Here is a 24,724-nt window from a genome sequence, read left to right as displayed (position 1 = left end):
TTTTGCGGGAATTATTTTCGCGATAATGACAAAATTTTTTATAACATTTTAATTGAAGTTAGAAATAAAAAAAGGACTTTTGGAATTGCGAAAGATATTTTCGCAAAATGCTAGCTTTATTTCGATTTTGCGAAATTAATTGACCCAAATTCGCGAAAATATCTTCGCGAAATGCTAGCTTTATTTCGACTTTGCGGAATTAATTGACCCAATTTGCGAAAATTTCGTTCCTGGAGGTAGATAAAATACGTCAGATCATATTTTTGAAGTAATGGTATTCAGTATGATATTTAAGAATGGTCTTTATTGTACTGACTGGTATTACCACTTTTTTCTTGGTGTTTTATCGCATCTCTAGAATTAACAGAAACCCTATTCATTATAAAAAATCTTGCAAATCTTGTAACAAGTTGCATATCGTTTTACACACAAACGCAACAGCAACAAACATTGTCAACACCTGATAATAATGACGTTTATATCTGGTTAAAAAATATAAATAACACAACATATACAAAGTTGAAAATAAATTTCAATTAGCTTTAAACTTCATTGCATTCTGTTTTAAAACTCCTCTTCCAATTCCGTGTGGTACATTCTGATTGTCTTTCCTCATCAACCCTCTTCCGACGCCAGTGAAGGGATTAATATAACCATACGGAACATCAGTATCACAAGAAGTTTTAGCTGAGATAGGTTTCGGTGTCATTAGAACTCCTCTTCCAATCATTTCGCGTTGTTTCGTGTTGTCTTTACACAACAGCACGAGTGAAACATTTTTGCGTTGTTCTGATCTTCTCACTGGTTCAACATACAGACTTGACGATCGTGAAATTTCAGAAGATATACTCTCTGTATCAAAATCTCCACTGTTTTTATTATTTACGTCTGTATGTTGCCTAGAATAAAAAAACACATTGTTACAGCGCTAAATCACTACAAGTTGTAGCCTTTTTATAGTAAATCCCTTGACATTCGATTTTTAGCGTTAATTCAATTCATGACTGGAATTTTAGTTGTTTGCGCAATGTCACCTTATTTTGGCAAGATTTGGGGCAAAGTTTTCCACACCTTTTTGTTAAATTTGACAAAATAATCCAATTGTGTTTAGTTTGCCGATGGCAGAAGACTTCCTTTTACAAATAACCGGCATTTGCAAAACACTTCAGAAAAACACAGACATAAATAACTTATCTTCGCTCGGAATAAATGCAGATATCGCCTTGCTAAGATAAACACCTATAAACAACTATATTCGCTCGGGAAGAATGGCGATTTCGATTTACTAAGATAAACACCTTATTTACCTGAACAACTTATCTACGTACGAGAAGAATGGCAATTTTGCCTTGCTAAAATATACACCTATGAACAACTCTCTTCGCTCGGGATGAATGGCAATTTCGCTTTGCTAAAATATACACCTATGAACAACTCTCTTCGCTCGGGATGAATGGCGATTTCGCTTTGCTAAAATATACACCTATGAACAACTCTCTTTGCTCGGGATGAATGGCGATTTCGCTTTGCTAAAATATGTTGAAATGTAAACTTTATATATTTGCAGAGTTGCTTCGACTGCTCCAATAACCTTATGACTCTATGACTCTTAAATTTACAAGACGTTCTCCTATTTATATATTAAAGATAAGATACTTTAGAATGTTCTAGTATATTCCAGATGTTCTATATTTACTATTAGTAGTTTCTAGTATAGTTATCTTATTTCTGGAATATTCTCCAATGTCCCTTATATTTCTAGATAGTACACAAGGTTCTAGAATGTTCTTGCGGCAAGAGTGCCTATTTTCAACACTCCTCCTCACTCGCAGTCCGTAAGGTTCTTCAATCCGATCAGAGTCTTGTTTCCTTTTGTATACCCATTTGCTGCCAACAACTTTTCTGTTTGGAGGTAATTCAGTCAACTCCCATACTTCGTTTTTGTGTAGAGAATCCAATTCGGCTTCCATTGCTTGCATCCACTTGTCTGCATCATGTCCTTTGATTGCTTTAGAAAATGTATTTGGATCTTCTTCTTGAGTGATGTATACCCATTCTCCGTAACGATCAGGAGGCCGTCGTTCTCTTACTTGTCGCTCTTGCTCCTCCTGTATTTGATTATCTGTGTTTTCTTCACGAGGTTGTAATTCGATCTCTACTTTTGGTTCGTCTATGTCACGGTCGTCTTTCAATTCACCACAGATTTCATTGAATGTCACATTTCGGCTGTAAAAGACTCTCTTCTTGTCGTTGTCATATAGACGATATCCCTTGATTCCATCACCGTATCCAAGAAATACACTCTTCTTGGTTTTTGAATCAAGTTTCTTTCTTTCATCTTTTGGTACGTGAGCATACGCATCACATCCGAAAATTCGTAGGTTTTCGACATTTGGTTTCTTTCCAGTTAATACTTCAAAGGGTGTCTTCCCTTTAACTGCTGTCGTTGGACATCGGTTACGAAGGTACGTTGCTGTAGCCAAGGCTTCGGCCCAAAATCGTTTTGGTAACTTTGAATCTGCTAACATTGATCTTACAGATTCCATGAGTGTTCTGTTCATCCTCTCTGCAACTCCATTTTGTTGCGGTGTTTTCGGAATTGTCAACTCATGATGAATACCTTCTTTCTTCAAATAGTCTTCGAACTCTTTGGATGTATATTCTCCACCATTGTCAGTTCTAAACGTTTTTATCTGAATTCCAGTCGATTTTTCCACAGTTGCTTTCCATTCTTTAAAATTCTCAAACACTTCACTTTTGTGTTTCATGACATATACCCATACGTATCTTGATTTATCGTCAATGAATGTAACAAAATATTCTGCACCACTAAGTGATTTTGTTTCTATCTTTCCACAAACGTCGCTATGGATTATACCAAGGAGATTTTTCGATCGATCTCCTCCTGTCTTCGGAAACGGTATTTTGCTTTGTTTCCCATCAATGCACGGTTCACAAAATGTCGGTTTCTTTGTTGCATCATAATCAAACCCTTTAACAAGTTTGTCCCTTGCCAATCGTTTAAGATTCTGCACACCGAGATGACCGTATCTTCTATGCCAAATTTCTTCCTTTGTTGTAGCGTTATTATCACATTTCATAACTGTGTGATTCTTCTTATTTCTCAATCCATTACAGTTGAGATGGTAAAGGTTGCCATGCTTTGTTGCTGTACCAATGATTCCGTGTTTCGCATCCACGATGTCACATTTGAAATCTTCAAACTGAAACTTCTTTCCATTTGTTGCAGCTTTTGATACACTAAGTAAATTGTACGAAAGTTGTGGTACAAATAAGACATCAGATAACTTGCATACAACGTTTCTGTTTTCTGAAATGTTCATTTCCAAGGTTACTGTTCCTTTTCCAATTGCTTGTACTGAATATCCATCACCGACAGTGATATCTTGTGGTATTTCAAGTGACGAAATTTCTTCGAACAATTCCTCTTCGTTACACATGTGACATGTTGCGCCTGAATCAACTATCCAGTTACTTTTTCCTTTGACTGCCAAAGTATTTTCAGCAACTAAACTGATGATTTCTTCGTCATCATCTTCTTCTTCTTCAGCCGTACACACATTTTGCGGCTTCATTCGATTTTTACCGTACGTCGAAGGAGTCTGTCTCTCGAACTTCTTCGTTAATTCTTTGCAATATCGTTTCACATGACCAATCTTTCCACAGTGATAACATCTGGGTCCCTTTCTTGGCTTTCCATGATTCGATGTCATTGCTTTGACATTCGTTTCCAAAGTGTCCTTATCTTTCCGCTTGCTTTCCTCGTGTAACAATCGTTCAGTTACGACTTCAAGCTTCGGTACTTCAGCACTAGCCTCCAGAGCTGTAACTAGCATATCATACGAGTCTGGTAAGCTTGCTAACAAATGAACAACTTTACTTTCATCATCCAACGGGTCTCCAATAATTGCAAGTTCATCGAAAATTTCTGTCAAAGCTTTAACATGCTTTTGAACAGATTGCTCATCTTTCAACTTCAAGTCATACAACTTCCTGCGTAGTGTCAATTTATTACTCCATGTCTTCTTTTGGAACTGGTCTGCCAACTTCTTCCAAACCTCAGTAGGATCTTCTGGATCTGGTCCAAGCAGGTATAACAGCGTTGGTTCCACCGACAAAACAATCGTTGCTAACGCACGATCTCTACGCAAATTAAATTTCGGAATTTCTCTCTCTTCAGTTGGAGCATTTTCTCTTCCATCAACAATTCCCCAAAGTCCATCTTTGATTAACGCCATTCTACACTGTACCTTCCAGGTAGCATAGTTTGTTCCATTCAATGGTTTTATCAATACTTTGGTGCTTTCCATCGCCATTTGTTCCGTATTCAACTAATCCGGATAATCCGTTTCAGGTTTCCACAATACGATTTTTCGTGCGAACTTTACACCAATCCAAACCAAAATCAAAACAAACTCGTCGGACACACAAGATGGCTTCTTCTTCTTGAATATTATTTCTGTAAATATTCAATCTTCTTGGGCATAGACTGGGCCCATAACCTGTTGAAATGTAAACTTTATATATTTGCAGAGTTGCTTCGACTGCTCCAATAACCTTATGACTCTATGACTCTTAAATTTACAAGACGTTCTCCTATTTATATATTAAAGATAAGATACTTTAGAATGTTCTAGTATATTCCAGATGTTCTATATTTACTATTAGTAGTTTCTAGTATAGTTATCTTATTTCTGGAATATTCTCCAATGTCCCTTATATTTCTAGATAGTACACAAGGTTCTAGAATGTTCTTGCGGCAAGAGTGCCTATTTTCAACAAAATATACACTAATGAACAACTTATTTTCACTCGGGATAAAATATCTCTCAAAAAAAACAAAGTGTTAACTAAGTTTGAATTTCGATCTTATGCTTGTTCTTTTAAGAAACATCATAGAAGTTTTTTTTAAAAAAAGATGAGAAATCTAGAAATCGCCAATGTAGTTCAATCGTTATAGGCATTATCAATTTTTAGACGACAAAGTATTCGGATGGAAGAAATAATACCTTAAATACGCTTCCTGGCGATCTAACCTCTTGGCTATGTTTTCTTCGATTTCTAAATTATTGACACACAAAATATTACGCCTTAAAGGGGCAACGAAACGATTCAATAAGCTAAATCTTCGCAATTTCCGAAAAATGGCGTGTAATAAACGGACCAATCAAAAGGTCAACGTGAAATAAATTATACACACTTTAGAACCACATAGACATGTAGATAACCTGTTTATGAATAATTAATATGTTATGATGAATTTACTACTTTTTTATTTTTATTTTCTAGAAAAAGAAAAAATTTTCTTCAGTATTTTTTTGGCAGTAAAATAAACTACAGTCTTTGAAATATATTAAATATCAGTAAATCAAAAGTTTATTTAGACAAGGGGAACAGGGACAACGCGGGGAGCTGGATTTGCTAAAAAATGGTATGTTGCTTTAAGAAGGTAATTAATACTTAAAGGATTGTTGTTGCTTAGACTGGCTTTACGACACATTTTTTCATAGTTTTTTTTTACCGCACACCACGTTGTATTTATTTGGCAGTTTTTGTTTACATCATGCAACATGCTTATAGGCATGCGCAACCAAGAAATGAACCTGGCGATCAAAATACTTCAATAATATGTCTCAAACAAAGTCAAGAAGTAAGGTCATGTGCTTAATATATTACGTCAGAAACTCTTAAGAGATTATCACGTCCACATTCGCGTTGGCAATTGCTGAGTGCTAATGTGAATTAGAAAGGCTATATACCTACCGTTGTCCCAATCCTCGAGAGAGTCTGGTACTCTGAAACGAGTGTTTGGTAAAGACGTGTTCCCTTTTAAACGTCTTGACTCCCCCGTTTCTGGATCCTCCGCTGAAATAATAAGAATTTGAATTTCTTCACTTCTTTTTATTAATACCCGTATTTTGTCTGTGTGTCCGCGAAAGCCGCGTCCCGTAACGGAAACACGAAATTTTTAAAATGCAAACCAATACCAAAAGCGATATATTTTTGTCCACTTCGTTGCGACGGGTAAATTTAAAGGACGGCGACCCCGTGGATTTTTCCACGGGCTGCCGACTAGTTACTTAAATATTTTACAGGAAACAACAAACCTTGTATAACATCTGCGTCAAGAACAACCTAAATAAACAGAAAAATGACAAATAACTGATAAACAATCAAACGAGCAAACAAGCACACAATCAAACAATCAAATAAAGATGAGCATAACCTACCCTATCTGGACATTGAGCAAGGTGTGATTTTAATTCTTCGCGTAAGAACATGTGCTGTGCGTTATATGGACATGTGACAAAATCTTTGTGCAAATAATTCTAAAAAAATATGTAGTAGTCAAAATATAAACACACATACACACAACGTTGTATCAGTTGCATTCACATTTACCAAGATTGTGATTGGTTGTCTTTCAAAAAAAAAACATTGTGATTGGTTGCTATTACATACCTTTCTACATTTTATTAAATGGTGCTGGAACCTTTTGACAGATATGACATGTCTTGCATTATACGGACAAACAACTGGAGCATTTGGATTCCAGTTGTCATTCTCCATCACAGATATATGTAACTTCACTCTAAAGAATATAACGTGTCTCTACCCTTTTACATTTTATTAACATCCTTAACACACTCAAAATAGTTGTAAAAGGTTAAGAAAATACTTTAGGTTTTCTGCATTATATATCTCCAGAGTATTTCTGAATTTAAGTCAATTTTTATACAGTTTACAATATTTAAGAAAATAGTTGCAGCTGTGACTACATCACAATCAAAAATGAAACAGAAATCCAAAAACAACAACAACAACTCAGATGAATATTTATAACGTTGAAGTAACATTATAATAAAAATCTTAATACAGCCAGCTGTATATATTATCTATATATACTGTATGGTACGAATACATCAAAAATGATCACTGAATATATATCCACGAAAATACATCGAAGAAAATAAACTATCCAAAAATATAGTTATATACACAAACCACTCTATTTTACTAACAGCACCGAAGGACAAGGCTTTTATTGATATTAAATATCTTTTCATTAATTTTCATAACAAAACATAACATATTCATAATAGTTAGGTATCAAATAATGCGATAGTACAAACTCCTGTATGTACAAAATGATTTTAGGTTAGGTGATGGACAAGATTATTTGTCTGAATCATTCCAAAGATGTACATATGAGAGCGTACATAAAAAAATATCGTTTTATGAGGTTTTCAACAGCAGTGTATAACCCATTTATTTATTTTCAACTGTATGGCAGGCAAGATAACAAATTTATCTAAGAAAAACAAACTTTTTAGAAGTGTTTGTTTTATCCAAATTTCAAAAAAATGTGATCTGAAAAGAAAGGAATTCCTGCTAATATATTCTCTTACATAATCTGAGTATGACTGTGCCTTTAAAAATCCATCACAAAACTTTTGAGTGATTATCGTTTAAAATAATAGGACAAAATAGCGTTGTGGAATAATATAAAATATAAAATGGCTGCATGCGTTTGCTCCTGTAATACCAAAATACATACTTCTTTTTTTGGATCAGAGAAGACAGCATGTGACAAAGTACAAACAGACTAAACCACCGGGCATGAAAAACTTCTTGTTTGTTCTTAGTAAGTTGAGAAACAAACCTTGTAATCAGTAACTGACTGCATGTATAAAAACGTACATTGACTAATACAGAACGATACTATGATACTACGACATCAACAGAAATCCAGTAAAACCATACTGACTACTTTATTTTATTCATTTCTTCAAACTTATTCATTGTTTTCTTGTGAATTGGCATTTTCTGAACAACTGGACTGAAAAATAAGTATAAAAAACAGACCAAAGAATTGCCTAGTAAACTCACTGCATATTAATCATAATTTAATAACAATATGGGGCACCAAGATGAGAATGAATATTGAGGTTAAGCACTCCACAAAAAATTTGAAAATATGCACACAATTCCCATAAAGAAAGGAAATAATAAAATCATAAATACTTACAAATTTTTAGATATAATTTACATAGAATATATAATATGTATATGTTGTAATTAGACAACAAACATTTCTTTAACTTCTTCTTTGACATTACAAATGATTTCCATGGAAGAAAATTTGAAATGTTCTTACTGGAAAGGGAAAATTAGATTGTATTTTGGCATTGAAAATTGAAACAATAAAAAATTTATGAAAATTTGATCAATTATTTAAGCATTTTTTCAAACTATTAGCTTCAGCACTAAAATATAATTTTAAATAATGTTTTTTCAACTGAACAGTGATCTATCAAAAATATTTTTTAGCATTCTGTTTTGTTGTATGTATCTATAATTCATTGGTCGTTGTTCCAATATATGTATACAGGATATAACACATCAATATTGCACAAACTTGTATTTATACACATCATTGAAAAGCTGAAGGATTTTCCAGTCTTGCCAATATATCAGCATGAATTTGTAAATTTTTTTCTATTTGTGAACTGTCCAAAGTATTATGTTCATAATTTTTCAATTCACCAATATCAGTTAACAGTTTTATGGTGTTTGGTGAGATCATATTTAATTTTGGGTCCATATTATTTTCCTTTCGATTGCTATTTTGTTCAGAAGACTCTTCCTTTACTTCTTGAATGTGTTTTCTTTTACTTTTACTATCTTTACTACTTTTAACATTTTTACCTCTCTTTGTGACTTCTTTACGTGAAGGTTTTTCTTCTTCTCCACCACAACACCCATAAAACACACCGCCCATTGAAATATAGTAACTGTTGTAATATTATAACTGTAAAAAATACCCATATATTTACTTAAATTGCTTAGATGCTTTGCTTAACATTGATGGCAAACAATACAGCTAGCTATTATGCTAATAGATATGTTTAAACATTTGGTCAGTACGTGAAAAAATATATGATAATAGAACAGGCTCAACAACAACAAAAACAACAATCGAAACTACGTTCAGTATTCTCATCAAGCTAGATTCATAAAACTCACCAAGCAGGCCTATATCAATAAGGGGAGAGCGATCACTCTTGCTCATGCAAAGGCTTGCCCAATTCTAAGAAATGAGAAACTAGCTGAGCCATAAATTGCTCCCCCAATTCCACAAAATTTTGTCTGGCTGGGCAATATCAATTCATCTCACATGCAAATCAATGTTATCTTTCTTATTATTTGCATTAAAAAAACTCAAATATATAAAAAAGACAAGATAAAATAGATTTTGTAATAAAATATGCTTTTATAAACTTATTCTATTTATTCAGATTGCTCGCCCAGTTTAAATTATTGTAACTTTTGGGGAGCGATTTATTTCTTGGCTGTTATTTTCTTTTTAATAGGCTTGACCAAGCATGGTTTAGTCTCTAAATGCAACACAGCCTTTAAATTAACAACAGTACTTACTTGTGAGGGCTGTTGTGATTAAAGTTCGCAACATCAAAAATTTGTCATTAAGGTTTTCAGGTAATAGGTGTATAATTTAGTCTTGCACAATCACATTTTCGATATCTTACATACCGTATTTTCCGGTATATAACCCGTGGGTTACAAGTTGATTTTTACGACTTCCACCGTTGGTGCGGGTTATAATGTCGTGCGGGTAATGTGATAAGTTTTATATTTTCTGTCATTTATTGTGAAATTTAAAGTTTATACATTTAATGAAGAAAATAGTATTATTATTAATAATAATAATAATAATAATAATAATAATAATAATAATAATAATAATAATAATAATAATAATAATAATAATAATAATAATAATAATAATAATAATAATAATACTCTTGAGTGCCAAATAAATGGATGGTTAATTTAAAGATGTATTCATTTCTCATAAATTTAATCTTTAGGATGCGGATATATTAAAAATATAACACACAGTTAAAATGTACAAACAAAACAAAAAAAACATGTTTAAAGTATATACAGTACCTTGTATAAATTTTCGCAAATCCATATAACATTTAATGAATGATGGATTTTGGACGAATATAGTCACTTCAAATCATGCAAAATCGCACTCACAATGGATGACATCATCATACTTGTTTCAGCAAGCAGATCGTCCCATCATTTAATGGTGTTAGAAGCATTATATATTCGTCAAATTATACCTACTTTGAACATGTCATATATTAGTTATTAAAATATAATAATAAACGACGTCGTAAGAGATGTTTGCAATAGCTTATTATAATTTTTAAAACTGATTTAAGATGTGTTATAACATTCGTTAGTATTTGTTTTGAAGTTGTGCATCATCATCATCATCATTCTCGGCTTAACGTCCGTTTTCCATGCTAGCATGGGTTGGATGGGATATATTAATGACCCTCTTCCAATCTGATCTAGACTGTGTTAGATCTAAACTCAACTTCCTCTCTATCAAGTCTGTCCTTATAACCTCCTGCCAAGTCTTTCTCGGTCTGACTCTAGGCTTTGCCCCAGGAACTATCAAGTCTCTACACTTTCTTACCCAATTACCCTCCTCCATTCTTTCCAAGTGCCCCAGCCAATTCAATCTTCTTATCTGGATAACATCTTTAATTCTACAGAGACTTAGCCTGCTTCTTAGCTCATCTGAACTCTTTCTGTCTCTCAGACTGGCATTACACATCCACCTAACCATTCTCATATCATTCCTTTCTTAACGGTCAAGATCTTCCTGCTTCACTGCCCATGTCTCACTACCGTACAACATAACACTTCTTACACAGGCCTCATACAACCTACCTTTTACCTCAATTGACAGGACTCTGCTAGTCAATAAAGGAAGTAACTCTCTAAACTTTTTCCAAGCAGAACCTATCCTGCAAGTAACACTTCTTTCAACACCCCCTTCACTGCCCAACATATCACCTAAGTAACAGAAGTTCTTAACTATTTCTAACGAGCCACTGTTGTACATCATTAAAGCTGGAAATACTTCATTCTCTATAATCTCACCTTTGCAACGCTTGCATACAAACTGTATGCCAGCTCTTAACCTTCCACTAATACTACTGCACTTCTTATGTACCCAATGCTTGCAAGTCTGACAAAAAATTGAGTTACTACCAACCCCTTTCCTGCAAACTCCACAAGGCCACTTTCCAACTACAAGGTCACACTTGGCTGCAATGCTACTTATCATGACTTTAGACTTTGCTGTGTTTACCTTCAGCCCTTTCTCTTCTAGTCCTTTCTTCCACTTCTCAAACTTTTCAACTAATTCTTCCATCGACTCTGCTATGAGAACCAAATCATCTGCATACAATAACTCCCATGGGCAACCTGTTCTGAACTCCATCGACAGCGCTTCTAAGACTAGAATAAACAACAAAGGACTAAGTACAGAACCCTGATGTACACCAACATTTACATTAAATTCATCACTAAGTGAATCGTTAATCCTGACACGACTTCTAGCATTGCTGTACATAGACTGAACCATCGTAACTAGCCACTCATCCACACCTAATTTTCTCATAGCCCACCAAATAACTTTACGTGGCACTCTATCAAAAGCTTTCTCTAAATCTACAAAGGCAAAATAGAGATTCTTTCTCTTTTCTAAATACTTTTCCTGAAGCTGTCTGAGTAAAAATATTGCATCTGTAGTGCCACGCCCTGGAACAAAACCAAATTGCATCTTATTTATATCAATTCTTTCTCTAAGTAACTTATCAATCACTCTTTCAATAACTTTCATTACTTGATCAACCAACTTCAAACCTCTATAGTTACCCCTTTCTAATGCATCACCCTTGCCCTTGAAACAATTCACTATTACACTCGACTGCATATTTTTTAATAAAACTATTTTTAAACTGTTATCTGTTTTATAGAGAATAAATCTGATGATGATTAAAAAATACCTGAAATTGCTTGTTAGTCATTAAAATTTACTGAACAAATCATTTCGCTGCAATGTTTAAAAATCTTCTGCCTGAGTGGATTTTTTTATGTGTTTAACCTCTAGAGTAAATCAGGGTTTTAAGCTGTAGTAACACACGCTGGGCCGATACTGGACCAGCTTGTGCATTCCACCTTTAGCTCATGATTATTGATAACACATGTTTATTGGGTGCAGAAGACACCATATGTGATTATCGGTTTATAGTGAAGTGCAGTGTACCTTCATGATTGAAGTGGAAGAGACACAATATCCTTCATGCATGAGAATAAATTATTAAATAAGTATATAATTAATAAACTAATCTGTTTTATAGAGAATAAATCTGATGATGATTAAAAAATACCTGAAATTGCTTGTTAGTCATTAAAATTTACTGAACAAATCATTACGCTGCAATGTTTAAAAATCTTCTACCTGAGTGGATTTTTTTATGTGTTTAACCTCTAGACTAAATCAGGGTTTTAAGCTGTAGCTACACAATTGAGGCAACATGTCATCAAATCAAAATTTTTCATAGTTCTCCTGTGTAAGGGGATTTTTTCAAGGGGTTCAACAACCAGTGTAATCAGTCTTGCAACAAGATAAACATGGCCAAATTTTTGTCACATTATATAATTGTAATAACAAAAATTTACTATATATATTTGAAAAAAAGTGACCCGTGAACAATTTTAGATTTTAAAACAAGAAACTGTGACGCTATGACTGTTTTCTGATCTAAAGTTGAACTGGTGGATCAGTATCCAGTATGGTATAGGAGGGGTAGCAGCAGAATGAGGACTATTACCTATGGCACACCTTTAAGGTAAAGCATAAAACATAAGTTGAAGAGAGACATATACCATTTCTCGTTTTTATTCCAAAAATATGGCTAGCAAGGTTAAATTATATCAGTTTCTTGTCCACTGCTTGCATTATGCATTATATGTTACAGACCCCTCATGAAAAAGTTTATAATTTCCAAAGCTTTTATGCTTTTATTACTTGCATAAAAAATTCAATTTTGTCTACAATAAGCCATTCATCAGTCATTTTCATAATTTCTTGAACCAACAATGAACCTGTTTCTTATACGTAGCTACAAGATGTTTTTCCTTTTTTTCGCAAAATGCACTTAAACTGGATTAATGAATATAGGTCCTGTAGACAAAAGTCAGGGTGTATTCTACAAATTTCCTTGTTAGGCCCCAAATGGGAATCAATTCATTATTTTATTGGATTGGGAATTGTGGGATAAATTTAAATTGGAAAATAGCTGTCCAAACGTTTACCGACGTTGGATTACACACAAGTTAATATTGTAGCTATTCATGTGCTAAGTGAATTGATGATTAATGAATAATGAAACGTCTAGGACAAGGAACTGTAATGTTATTCCCATTGACCTGAACCAAATATTCCAAAATAAAAATATGCCATAACTTGCCCATCTTGTTTTTGAGTCAGAGACATAGAGAAAATCGAAATCATTTCTGCATAAAGCAATACGGGTTCTTTACAGAGATAAGAGATACAATAGATTTATACAGAGTCATTTCTTCCTGGCTGAATTTAGTAAATAATTTAGTCCATATTTCCTCAGTTTTTCTGCCGGTCGGTCGGTTTCGGTTTTACTTACGCGGTGACGGTTAGTTAGCGCAATTTTAAAATAAAAATGGCGGAGTTACTGTGTTTTTATTATAATTGTATGTTGTTGCCAGTTTTCTAGCTATATTTCTTCCTGCATCCTTGTGTTCCAAGTTCTATTTTATTTATTATTTTAGAATAATAGCAGGTAAACGCGTAAATTGTTGAAAGTGAGTTTAAACGCGTTAGTAAATTGAATTTATTTTAAATTGTACCTATAGATGACTTGCTAGAATCTTTGTTTAGCTAGCTACATTTTATTTCGGCAGGCAAATAGTTTTTTAACCAATCAGATATTCTAAAAAGAATTATTAGCCAATTCAATTGTTTTTTTTTACCTGCCAAAAAATAAGAACGAAAAAATTATCAAGATAGCAAGTCATCTGTATTAGTTTAGACAAACAGATGGAGCTAAACACAGTTTAGCTCATGTTAATTGCAGTTCCCAATACTTGATAGTTGCTATGCAGATGCATCATTAAGGGTAGGCAATGTTGTCTTGCTCACCCAAGGCATCTTTATCCCAATTAAGCAAATCAAAGCTATGTGTCATAACTTGAAGCAACTTTCTTGTTGTTGATACTTTAGAGTTGGGGACTAAAGGTTTGGGTATAGTATGTCCATATTAGGAGGTTCTAAGTTAGCCAATCAACAATCCAGGGGCCCTATAAATAGGAGGGATTCACTCTGATTTAGCTTCTCACCAGTAGTAGCAATAACTTGCTTAACTGAAATAATTTTCGTATTTGGACATTGCTACACCTCATATCGTTGGTTGTTGCAATTATGTCTACAAAGAAAAGTAATCAAGGAAGCGGGGTGCTCAGCCATCAACGTCGTTCACAAAGTCACTCCCATCCAGGTTAGGCAGGTGCTTTAGGTGTCAGGGCTCTGGCCACTTTGCCGCACAATGCCCCAATAAATTCACTGGCCCAGCAGAATCATCAACACAGTTTCGGAATGTCCCAAGCAAATCATGGCCACCAGATAGACCTGCTTGCTTTTCCTTCAACAAAGCACTTCCTTGCCGACCAAACTGTTCCTATCCCCACTGTTGCCATTTCTGTCAGAAAAACCACCCCGTTATCTTTTGCCCATCCAGGTCCTCTAAGCTCGGTCCCAACTAAATTTTTTCACAAACCCTCATTAGTGCACACACCGGTTAAGGTTCGCGTTCTAAATAAGTTTTTGTTATCCCACCCCAACAGGGATCTCGTAGATTTCATTGTATCAGGTTTTACCTACGGATTTAGGTTAGGATGCAGCCAGAACACTCCCTTAACCTCGGCTACAAGAAATAACAAATCGGCTTTTACTTATGAGAATTTAGTTGATGAGGCAATTTTAAAGGAATTAAACAGAGGCCACACTGTAGGACCATTTGACTTTAAACCGTTGGATAACTTCCACTGTTCTCCTTTGGGCGCAGCACCTAAAAAAGATGGCACTGTCCGGGTAGTTCTTGACCTATCTTCCCCCAGAGGGTTCTCTGTCAATGACAGGATAAGTAAAGAAGAGTTCTCTGTACAATACTCATCATTTGATGAAGCAGTCAATCTCATAAAATCTTTAGGCCCGAACTGCTACATGGCTAAATTAGACATAAAACACGCCTTTCGGTTATGCCCTGTACACGCTGATGATTGGCATCTTTTGGGGTACCTATGGAAAAACAGATATTATTATGATGTGGTTCTGCCGTTTGGGGGAAGATCCTCACCCTTCATTTTTAACAACTTTGCGGATCTACTAACATGGATTTTAACTGTTATTATACTTGTTACTAATTTAAAACACTATCTTGACGACTTTATAACAGCCCACTGCACTAAATCTCAATGCCAATATGTTGTTGATGCCATTATCCATACATTTTCATTAATTGGCGTCCCTCTGGCTGAAGAAAAAATTATTGGTCCAGTACAAGTAATCACTTATCTCGGTATTGAAATTGACACCATCAATTTAGTTCTAAGATTACCTCATCAGAAATTTAGCAATCTCATGGCAGAGTTGAGGCAATGGCACGGCAGGAAAAAATGCAAAAAAAGGGATTTGTTATCATTAATAGGGTCACTTTCTTTCGCTTGCAAAGTAGTGAAGAGCGGCAGAATTTTCCTTCGACGTTTGATTGACTTGTCCACCAAAGTGGATAGGTTACATCATCACATTGACATTAGTGCAGAGGCTAGGAAAGACATAGAATGGTGGCTTGAATTCTTACCATCGTGGAATGGGGTTGCTTTATTTCACACAAACACCATTTTGTCTAGCAAAGTTGACCTGTTCACTGATGCCTCAGGAGTAGGACTAGGGGGATACTATAATGGCCAGTGGTTCTCATTGCCCTTTCAATCTAAGCGCACTTATAGCATCAGCTTCCTTGAATTGTTAGCCATTGTTATAGCTACGTTTTGTTGGGGAGAAGGTTGGACAGACAACGAGGTGGTGTTAGGCACAGACAATGAAGCCATTGTGCAAATCTGGCACACAGGCTCATGCAAATGCAAAGATATAATGACATTAATCCGTCACTTATTCTTTTTTACTGCTCAACGTAACATAAATCTGTTGCTTTGTCATGTCCCAGGCTGTTCTAATATTTATGCAGATTTACTTTCTCGGTTGCAGGTAAGCAAGTTCAAAAAAGAATGCATGAAAGCAGACAGGTGTCCCACAGCCATTCCTTCATCTGTTTGGAATCTATTGAAAAGTCTGTGAATTATTATTTGTATTCTTCCATTTCACCAAATACAAGACTAACTTATCGTTCTGGTATCCGGGCATACCAACAATTTTGTCAAAACGTCATGGTACCTATGTTTCCTCTTAAAGAGTTAACTTTACAATTTTTTGTGTCGTACCTGGCAGATCGCATTAAATTCTCAACTATTAAAGTCTATTTGTCTGGCATACAATATCATAGCAAGATGCAAGGCTATAAAGAAAACATATCTTCAATGGCTAAATTATTTTACGTTATGCGAGGTATCCGCAGATGCCATCCACATTCCCGTACTACGAGATTGCCTATTACACCTGTTCATCTGCACGAAATGTTAAACTTTATTTGTGAATCTAAATTTACTTGTCATGACAAAGCATTATGGTCTGCTCTCATCCTTGTTGCGTTTTTTGGGTTTTTACGTGTATCCGAATTTGTTACACCATCAAAAAATTTTTATGATCCTAAAATTCACCTGTCACCTTCAGACATTGAATTTTCTTCCTCGGCAACAATCGTAAAGCTAACCATCAAGGCATCCAAAACAGATCCATTTAGGAAAGGTGTCACAATTCGTCTTGCAATGATTGAACACAAATTTTGCCCAGTAAAAGCTTTAAGAAATTACCTGTTACTTCGGGGGGCTAAGGCTGGTCCGTTGTTCGTTTTGTCAAATGGGGATTTTATCACTCGGAAGTACGTTTCAGCATTTTTGTTCGTCAGTCTAAGTGATAGTTTGCATTTAAATACCCATAGTTTCCGTATTGGTGGGGCCTCTACAGCAGCTTCGTGCGGCATTCCTGACTCAGCCATAAAAACACTTGGTAGGTGGTCCAGTGACTGTTACAGAAGGTATATCCATTTATCTAATAGCGCTTTGCGTAAGTGGAGTGGCAACATGGCTTGCCTTGATGCGGTAACTAAGTTGTGGGATTTCAATGTCTTATAATTGCGTTATTATGTCTTAATATAATTGTAAAAGGCTAATTTATAGGCACTTGCATGTAGTTTTTTTTTTTCACGTCAAGTTGTTAAGTCTGTTATGGCATGTTGAATTATCTCGTCGTTCTCTTCAAATATCGGCTCATAGACCATGTTATTTGGGGGAATTTGGGGGTGCTGGGCTGCCCTGGGCAGCCACAAAGTGTAGAGATGTGCGTGTACCCCTGGAAGAGTATGGTGAATTCAGTACAGGTGCGAGGAGATGAACGACGGTGCACCACGCGAGCAGGACAGATGACTGGGGAAATAACAGCAGGGGCATGCGGCGCTGACAGTCAGAGGTGGTGCACCAAGAGGTTAATAACAGGTGTGAAATGCAAAAGAAGCTAGAGCTCATAAAGAGTAGGTTCTTGTGAGGTATGATAGAGGAAATGGAATCACAGGAGAGGAGCTCCGGATGTGATTGAGAGATTAGTTAAGCCAGAAAACACTACTAGGAGAAGAGCTCCGGATGTAGTGGAGAAGAGCGAACACTACTAGGAGAAGAGCTCCGGATGTAGTGGAGAAGAGCGAATTTATTGGGAACACGCACGTGAGCTTGAGACAATATCTTCTCTCCAGCCTAGCATCCTCACCCGATTCCGCCAAATTATCCTCAGTTTATTCTTACAAAATCGAAATAAATTTTCTACTCCAAGTTTGTGTTTTTATTGGGAACTACAGCGATTAGTACGTACAATAAAAAATTTAACAAAGATATTAATAGTAAATAAGTTTCATGTATGATTTAATAAGAAATATTGTTGTACAGTAGCATTTGAAAAAACCTATTGAAAGGTGATCACCTATCACCTAGCTAAGGCCGTCATCAAAAATATGTTGTGTTCGCGTCCTCTGACCGACTCACTTTTGGTAATAAAAACCCAAGTCAGTAAGTCGGAAAAAAACCGGGAAAAAATTTTGCAAGATATTTTTCAAAAAGAAAATTTTTTTTCACCAGAACTAATTTATGCAAAATTGACAAAAACTCGCAAAAATTAATTTCCGTAAAAATTAATTCCTTTAGGGCACTCCTGTGGCTACTGACAGTTTACAGGGCGGCAAAAAATGGTCTACAAACGATGTCGAGTGGCGCTATACTGTCTTGGTCCTGGAAACGAATTTGCTTGCTCCGATCTAAAAATCACGGGAAAAAATACGCCCAACCGACCGCCCGACTTTTTTTTGCTGGATTTGCTGGGGTGAAGGGTCTAGGGGTGAAGGGTCTCCTTAAGAGACAAGAGAGAAGTTGAACGTCCTCCACCATACCTTAGTTTAAAGGGGCGATTGTGGAAGTCCCATGAAATGCCACATAGTGATGGTGTCACTTTAAAAAACACCCAGTCCGGTCTGTGAACGGTTGGCGCTAGGAAGGGCATCCAGCTGTAAAACAATGCCAAAACTCTTTATTAATGGCCGTAAGAATAGTTAATCAGACAAACTGCGTAAACGGGGCTGGAACTCTAAGGAGTGAAGGTGTCGCGCACGGTAGGACAGATGTCAGATGTGAGCATCGTCAGACCGTTAGCCAGCTATCACATCACAAGGTAGATAACACTAGGTTGAGGATGGCTAGTGTAAATAGAGCGGGTGAAGTAGTTGAAATGTTAGAACGTAGATCTGTTGATATGTGTTGTGTTCAGGAAGTTAGGTGGAGAGGAGCTTCAGTGAGATTTGTGGAAGGTAGGAGGGCAAGGTATAAGCTTTTTTGGATTGGTAATAGTGATGGATATGGAGGAGTTGGCATATTCGTTGCAGAGAAGTGGGTAGAAAAAGTAATAGATGTTATGCGTGTTAATAGTCGTATTATAGTGATAAAGTTTTTGATAGGTAATAGGATTGTCACTTTTCTGTCAGTTTATGCTCCACAGTGTGGACTCAGTGAGGAAGATAAAGATAAGTTTTATGATAAGTTAATAGCAGTCACATCAAAGTTTGGAGACACTGAACTTGTCATGGTGGGCGGCGACTTTAATGGTCATGTTGGGAAGTCATCTGAAGGTTATAGAGGTGTGCATGGAGGCTATGGATTTGGGAGCAGAAATAAGGAAGGGGAGAGATTGCTTGAGTTTGGAATGGCAACGGACATGGTAGTTTGCGACACATCATTCAGTAAGAGACAGAGTAGGCTGATAACATATGAGTCAGGTGGTTGTAAGACACAGATAGATTACTTTTTGGTTAGAAAGTCAGACAAGAAAGTGGTGAAGGACGTGAAAGTTATATCGGGGGAAGAGTGTGTTTCCCAGCATAGGTTGCTGGTTTGTGATATTATCTTGAAGAGTGTCAGAGAAGCCAAGAGAAAGTACAGGCCCCGTCGAAAAGTCTGGAAGCTGAAGGAAGAGATTGTAGCAAGACAATTTAGTGCAAAAGTTCAGCAGTTAGCCTACAATAGTCAATGTGATAGTGACAATGTTGAAAGTACTTGGACTACTTTGAAGAATTGTCTACTAGAAGCTTCTGATGATACCTGTGGGTGGACGAAAGGACCAGCTAGACATAGACAGACCTGGTGGTGGAATAATGAGGTTGACCAGTGTATAAAGGAAAAGAGGAAACTTTGGAAAGAGTGGAAGTCAGGTGGTAGTAAAAATATTTACTTAGAAGCTAAGCGTCGGGCTCTTACAGCAGTGTATAAGGCAAAATCAGAAGCAGAGAGAAACAGATTTGCAGATGTGTTAAGAAGGAAAGACCAGCGCAATGAGGTATTCAAGATAGCAAAGCAAATGAAGAAGACTAATCAAGATATTGTAGGTGAGAAGTGTATACGTAATGATGAAGGTGTTTTGGCTAGCACAGAGGAGGAGAAAAGGGTAGCTTGGAAGAATCATTATCAGAGGTTGCTTAACACTGAGTTTGATTGGGACGAGAATAATTTGTCTGATGATGATGTCGTAGAAGGGCCAGCCATGCAGATCAAGACAGAATGGGTAGTGGAGGCTATTAGGAAAATGAAGATTGGCAAGGCTGCAGGAGTATCAGGTATTGTTGCAGAGATGGTAAAAGCATCTGGATATATTGGAGTTGAGCTTATTACAAGTCTTGCTAACCAGATTATAAAGGATGGTGCTATTCCGAGTGAGTGGCAGTTGAGTGTAATAGTGAATTGTTTCAAGGGCAAGGGTGATGCATTAGAAAGGGGTAACTGTAGAGGTTTGAAGTTGGTTGATCAAGTAATGAAAGTTATTGAAAGAGTGATTGATAAGTTACTTAGAGAAAGAATTGATATAGATAAGATGCAGTTTGGTTTTGTTCCAGGGCGTGGCACTACAGATGCAATATTTTTACTCAGACAGCTTCAGGAACAGTATTTAGGAAAGAGAAAGAATCTCTATTTTGCCTTTGTAGATTTAGAGAAAGCTTTTGATAGAGTGCCACGTAAAGTTATTTGGTGGGCTATGAGAAAATTAGGTGTGGATGAGTGGCTAGTTACGATGGTTCAGTCTATGTACAGCAATGCTAGAAGTCGTGTCAGGATTAACGATTCACTTAGTGATGAATTTAATGTAAATGTTGGTGTACATCAGGGTTCTGTACTTAGTCCTTTGTTGTTTATTCTAGTCTTAGAAGCGCTGTCGATGGAGTTCAGAACAGGTTGCCCATGGGAGTTATTGTATGCAGATGATTTGGTTCTCATAGCAGAGTCGATGGAAGAATTAGTTGAAAAGTTTGAGAAGTGGAAGAAAGGACTAGAAGAAAAAAGGGCTGAAGGTAAACACGGCAAAGTCTAAAGTCATGATAAGTAGCATTGCAGCCAAGTGTGACCTTGTAGTTGGAAAGTGGCCTTGTGGAGTTTGCAGGAAAGGGGTTGGTAGTAACTCAATTTTTTGTCAGACTTGCAAGCATTGGGTACATAAGAAGTGCAGTAGTATTAGTGGAAGGTTAAGAGCTGGCATACAGTTTGTATGCAAGCGTTGCAAAGGTGAGATTATAGAGAATGAAGTATTTTCAGCTTTAATGATGTACAACAGTGGCTCGTTAGAGATAGTTAAGAACTTCTGTTACTTAGGTGATATGTTGGGCAGTGAAGGGGGTGTTGGAAGAAGTGTTACTTGCAGGATAGGTTCTGCTTGAAAATAGTTTAGAGAGTTACTTCCTTTATTGACTAGCAGAGTCCTGTCAATTGAGGTAAAAGGTAGGTTGTATGAGGCCTGTGTAAGAAGTGTTATGTTGTACGGTAGTGAGACATGGGCAGTGAAGCAGGAAGATCTTGACCGTTTAGAAAGGAATGATATGAGAATGTTTAGGAGGATGTGTAATGCCAGTCTGAGAGACAGAAAGAGTTTAGATGAGCTAAGAAGCAGGCTAAGTCTCCGTAGAATTAAAGATGTTATCCAGATAAGAAGATTGAATTGGCTGGGGCACTTGGAAAGAATGGAGGAGGATAATTGGGTAAGAAAGTGTAGAGACTTGATAGTTCCTGGGGCAAAGCCCAGAGGCAGACCGAGAAAGACTTGGCAGGAGGTTATAAGGACAGACTTGATAGAGAGGAAGTTGAGTTTAGATCTAACACAGTTTAGATCAGATTGGAAGAGGGTCATTAATATACCCCGTCCAACCCATGCTAGCATGGAAAACGGACGTTAAGCCGGGAATGATGATGTGATGATGATGATCTTCGGGACGCCAACACAACATATTTTTGATGGTGGCTTAAAAGGTTTAGGACATCACAATTGGATGGACAAGGTATATACAAAGACAGGACTGGGGCAAATACAACACAAGTAGGAGTTCAAGTAGATAAATCTAGACATAAAGATAACTCCAAGATCGGTATAGCTATAGTTCAAAAATCAAAGGACAAGGCAAGATATAGGAAATAAGGAGGCAGATAACAATTAAAATATAATTAAATTTTAGTAGATGTCTAAGAAATTCAACATTCTGTCAAAAAGTATATACTCCATATAGTTAATTTATTCCTTGTAACTTTTTTAAAAAAAAATCCTTTGTGCTTTGCTTCAGCATTGATGGAGGGGATCGAACCCTGACCACTACTACGCCTGCTGCCATATTTAAATTTTGTATAATTGTAGACTAGATGCCTCTTGCTGCTTCATTGTTTCTTATTAAACTAAACCCTTTTACAAAGTTGATCAATTTGTACGAAATGGATAATGTATGAAGATAGACCGTCTGCTTGTGGTGATTCCTATAGTATAGTTTCAACATACATAAATTTTTATAGCTAGTTATAAATGTTTGACTGGATGTGGTGGTGTTTTATACTATTTACAGTGAGTGTTCAGTATAGTCCGAATGTAAGCTTCCGCGTACGCGCAACCTGCATAAATAATTACTTTCATAATAGACTATTATCTTTTAAAGAAAATAATAACACTGAGAGAAATTGAAAAGATCATTGAAATTTATTGTTCAGATAAAAATAAACTGCGTCTGACGATGTTGAAAATACTTATGAAGTCTATAAAATTTGTAAACAAAATTAATTAAAAATGTAAAAATAAAATTTACCGTCTTAATTTTTATCTTGAAGGAAAAAAATATCTTGTATATACTTACAGAACACGATTTAACTATATATATATACATTGTTTATTAAATACATTGCTTTAAAACAATCTTTTTTTGGAAAACTGTGACTTGCATAAGTAATCGTCACACCAATCTGAAAAGACTAAGAAAAATCATGATACGCGTTATTGTTCGCCCGTCGCAGCTAAGCTACCATTTTGCGTGACAGACAGACAGACAGACAGACAGACAGACAGACGTATATGGGCATTATAATATAGATCATATCATCCACTATATGATGGTTAAATACGTTTGTAATACTGCTGGTTATCATATGGTAATGGTTAAATTTTTCGCACTGATTGGTTAAGAACTTGGTTAAGAAAAGTTATTGTTGCTTGGTTAAGAAAAGTTATTGTTTTCTTGAAAAACGAGAACTTGTTTGTAAAGTTGTCATTAATAGAATTGCACTCTCCAACGTAAAGATTTTGAGCTTAACTGTGACTTTAGATTAGTGAAGTTATATGTACAGTACTGTGAAAAGGTTTATTAACATCATGTTCATATAACAAGCATGGTGCATATGAACCACGATAAAATCATGGTCTTCATGTATAACAAACACTCAAACATTCTATCGTCACCACCACGCTAGTATTATTATCTCCATGAAGGATCGTGTGTCCAATGATCATTTCTATAACCAGTATAGTATTTTTCTTTTAAAAAAGAAAGTCTTTCATTAAAGGTAATTTTTAACGAAGTATATTTTTAGCTTTTGCTTGGTGTATACTTTTTTGTCATGCTGTGATTGTATTTTTTACGAAATGCCATTTTGTTTAAATGAGTTGAATTTGTCGAATTCGTTTTCTTGAACAGAATTCTTTTGTCGATAAAAAAATTGGCAAAACTACTAGATTTGTCTGATGGGCTAATAGATATCAAACTTCTAAAAAATTAAATTAAATTTTAAACGAATTTAAACCATTAAACACGATCGTATGAAGTTTAAACAACGTTATGTTCTGTTCTAAAAACTTCAAAATGTATTCAAAACAAATCGGATAACTATACTTTGTTTAAATCTTTTGTTTTATGCCTTCATATTGAAATAATTATGTGTAATTACGCCAGTACTTTTGAAGTTTGTTTTATCTTTAGATGGTAGTAGTTTTTTTTTATAATAAAAAACTTTTTTCAGTTCGTATATATCAGTATATATATATATCAAGTTTGCATGAACATTGTTTTAAATTTTTCTATGAACAAATTTTTATTTGAAGCAAAGCAATTTGTATAGCTTTTGTTTAACGAAAGGAAATACAGTACAGTCTGAATGTAATCTACAGCGGACGCGAAACTTGCATGAATAGTTTACACAGAACAATAGCTTTTGTTTTTATAAGAAAATAATTGGCTCGCTGATAAACAATGACCCCACGCGATCAATTGTTTAATCACAATAGGTTGCAAGATCAATTTTAGCAATCCATTTTGCGCAAACTCTTTCGAAAATTTGAATTGTAGTAATTAAGTTTTTTTTAGATCGCATTTTAAAAGTTTAAAAACGAAAAGCCGCGATAGTTATGTTTTTTAGATCGCATTTTAAGTTTATAAACGAAAAGCGGCGATAGAAATGTTTTTTAGATTGCATTTTAAAAGTTTAAAAACAAAAAGCGGCATTTAATAGTTGTGAACAATGCTTCTCGTATGTTTCTTGAATTAAACGCGCTGGAATTCTTTTAAGTAATAAAATCAACAATACATTCTCGCGCAATGTATTATAAAACTTTGCGAAAGATTTTTATTATTTAATTACTTCACGCTAATACTTAAGGGAATAGCTTATCAATACATTTACACAATGCATCTCGTTATTAGAAGAAATATAATTGCTCCAATATTTCTTCACAAGCACATTGTTTTTTAACACGCAAATATAAACTCGCAAA

General features: G+C 35.5%; 2 protein-coding genes across 4 annotated transcripts; one reads left to right on the top strand and one right to left on the bottom strand.

The window, feature by feature from the left end:
• Positions 1 to 461: 461 nt before the first annotated feature.
• LOC130648312 (uncharacterized) lies at positions 462 to 10,130 on the bottom strand. Of its 3 annotated transcripts, none has more exons than XM_057454350.1 (7): positions 9,994 to 10,130; positions 6,484 to 6,613; positions 6,252 to 6,350; positions 6,129 to 6,156; positions 5,785 to 5,886; positions 5,031 to 5,082; positions 462 to 899 (listed from the first exon to the last, which is right to left on the bottom strand). In XM_057454350.1, the coding sequence occupies exons 1-7, from the start codon at positions 10,023 to 10,025 to the stop codon at positions 533 to 535; spliced, it is 810 nt and encodes a 269-aa protein (XP_057310333.1). In that variant the 5' UTR covers positions 10,026 to 10,130; the 3' UTR covers positions 462 to 532. The 3 variants fall into 3 exon arrangements, with proteins under 3 accessions (XP_057310333.1, XP_057310334.1, XP_057310335.1); XM_057454351.1 differs by lacking the exon at positions 9,994 to 10,130 and adding an exon at positions 8,731 to 8,835; XM_057454352.1 differs by lacking the exon at positions 5,785 to 5,886.
• Positions 10,131 to 14,545: 4,415 nt separating this feature from the next.
• On the top strand, positions 14,546 to 17,518 carry LOC130648271 (uncharacterized). Its single transcript, XM_057454311.1, has 3 exons — positions 14,546 to 16,142; positions 16,217 to 17,226; positions 17,339 to 17,518. Exons 1-3 carry the CDS (start codon positions 14,546 to 14,548, stop codon positions 17,516 to 17,518), a joined length of 2,787 nt encoding a protein of 928 aa, XP_057310294.1.
• Positions 17,519 to 24,724: the final 7,206 nt, after the last annotated feature.

This window comes from Hydractinia symbiolongicarpus, chromosome 6, assembly GCF_029227915.1.
Source record: "Hydractinia symbiolongicarpus strain clone_291-10 chromosome 6, HSymV2.1, whole genome shotgun sequence".
NCBI lineage: Eukaryota > Metazoa > Cnidaria > Hydrozoa > Anthoathecata > Hydractiniidae > Hydractinia > Hydractinia symbiolongicarpus.
This window is presented reverse-complemented; position numbering and strand designations above follow the sequence as displayed.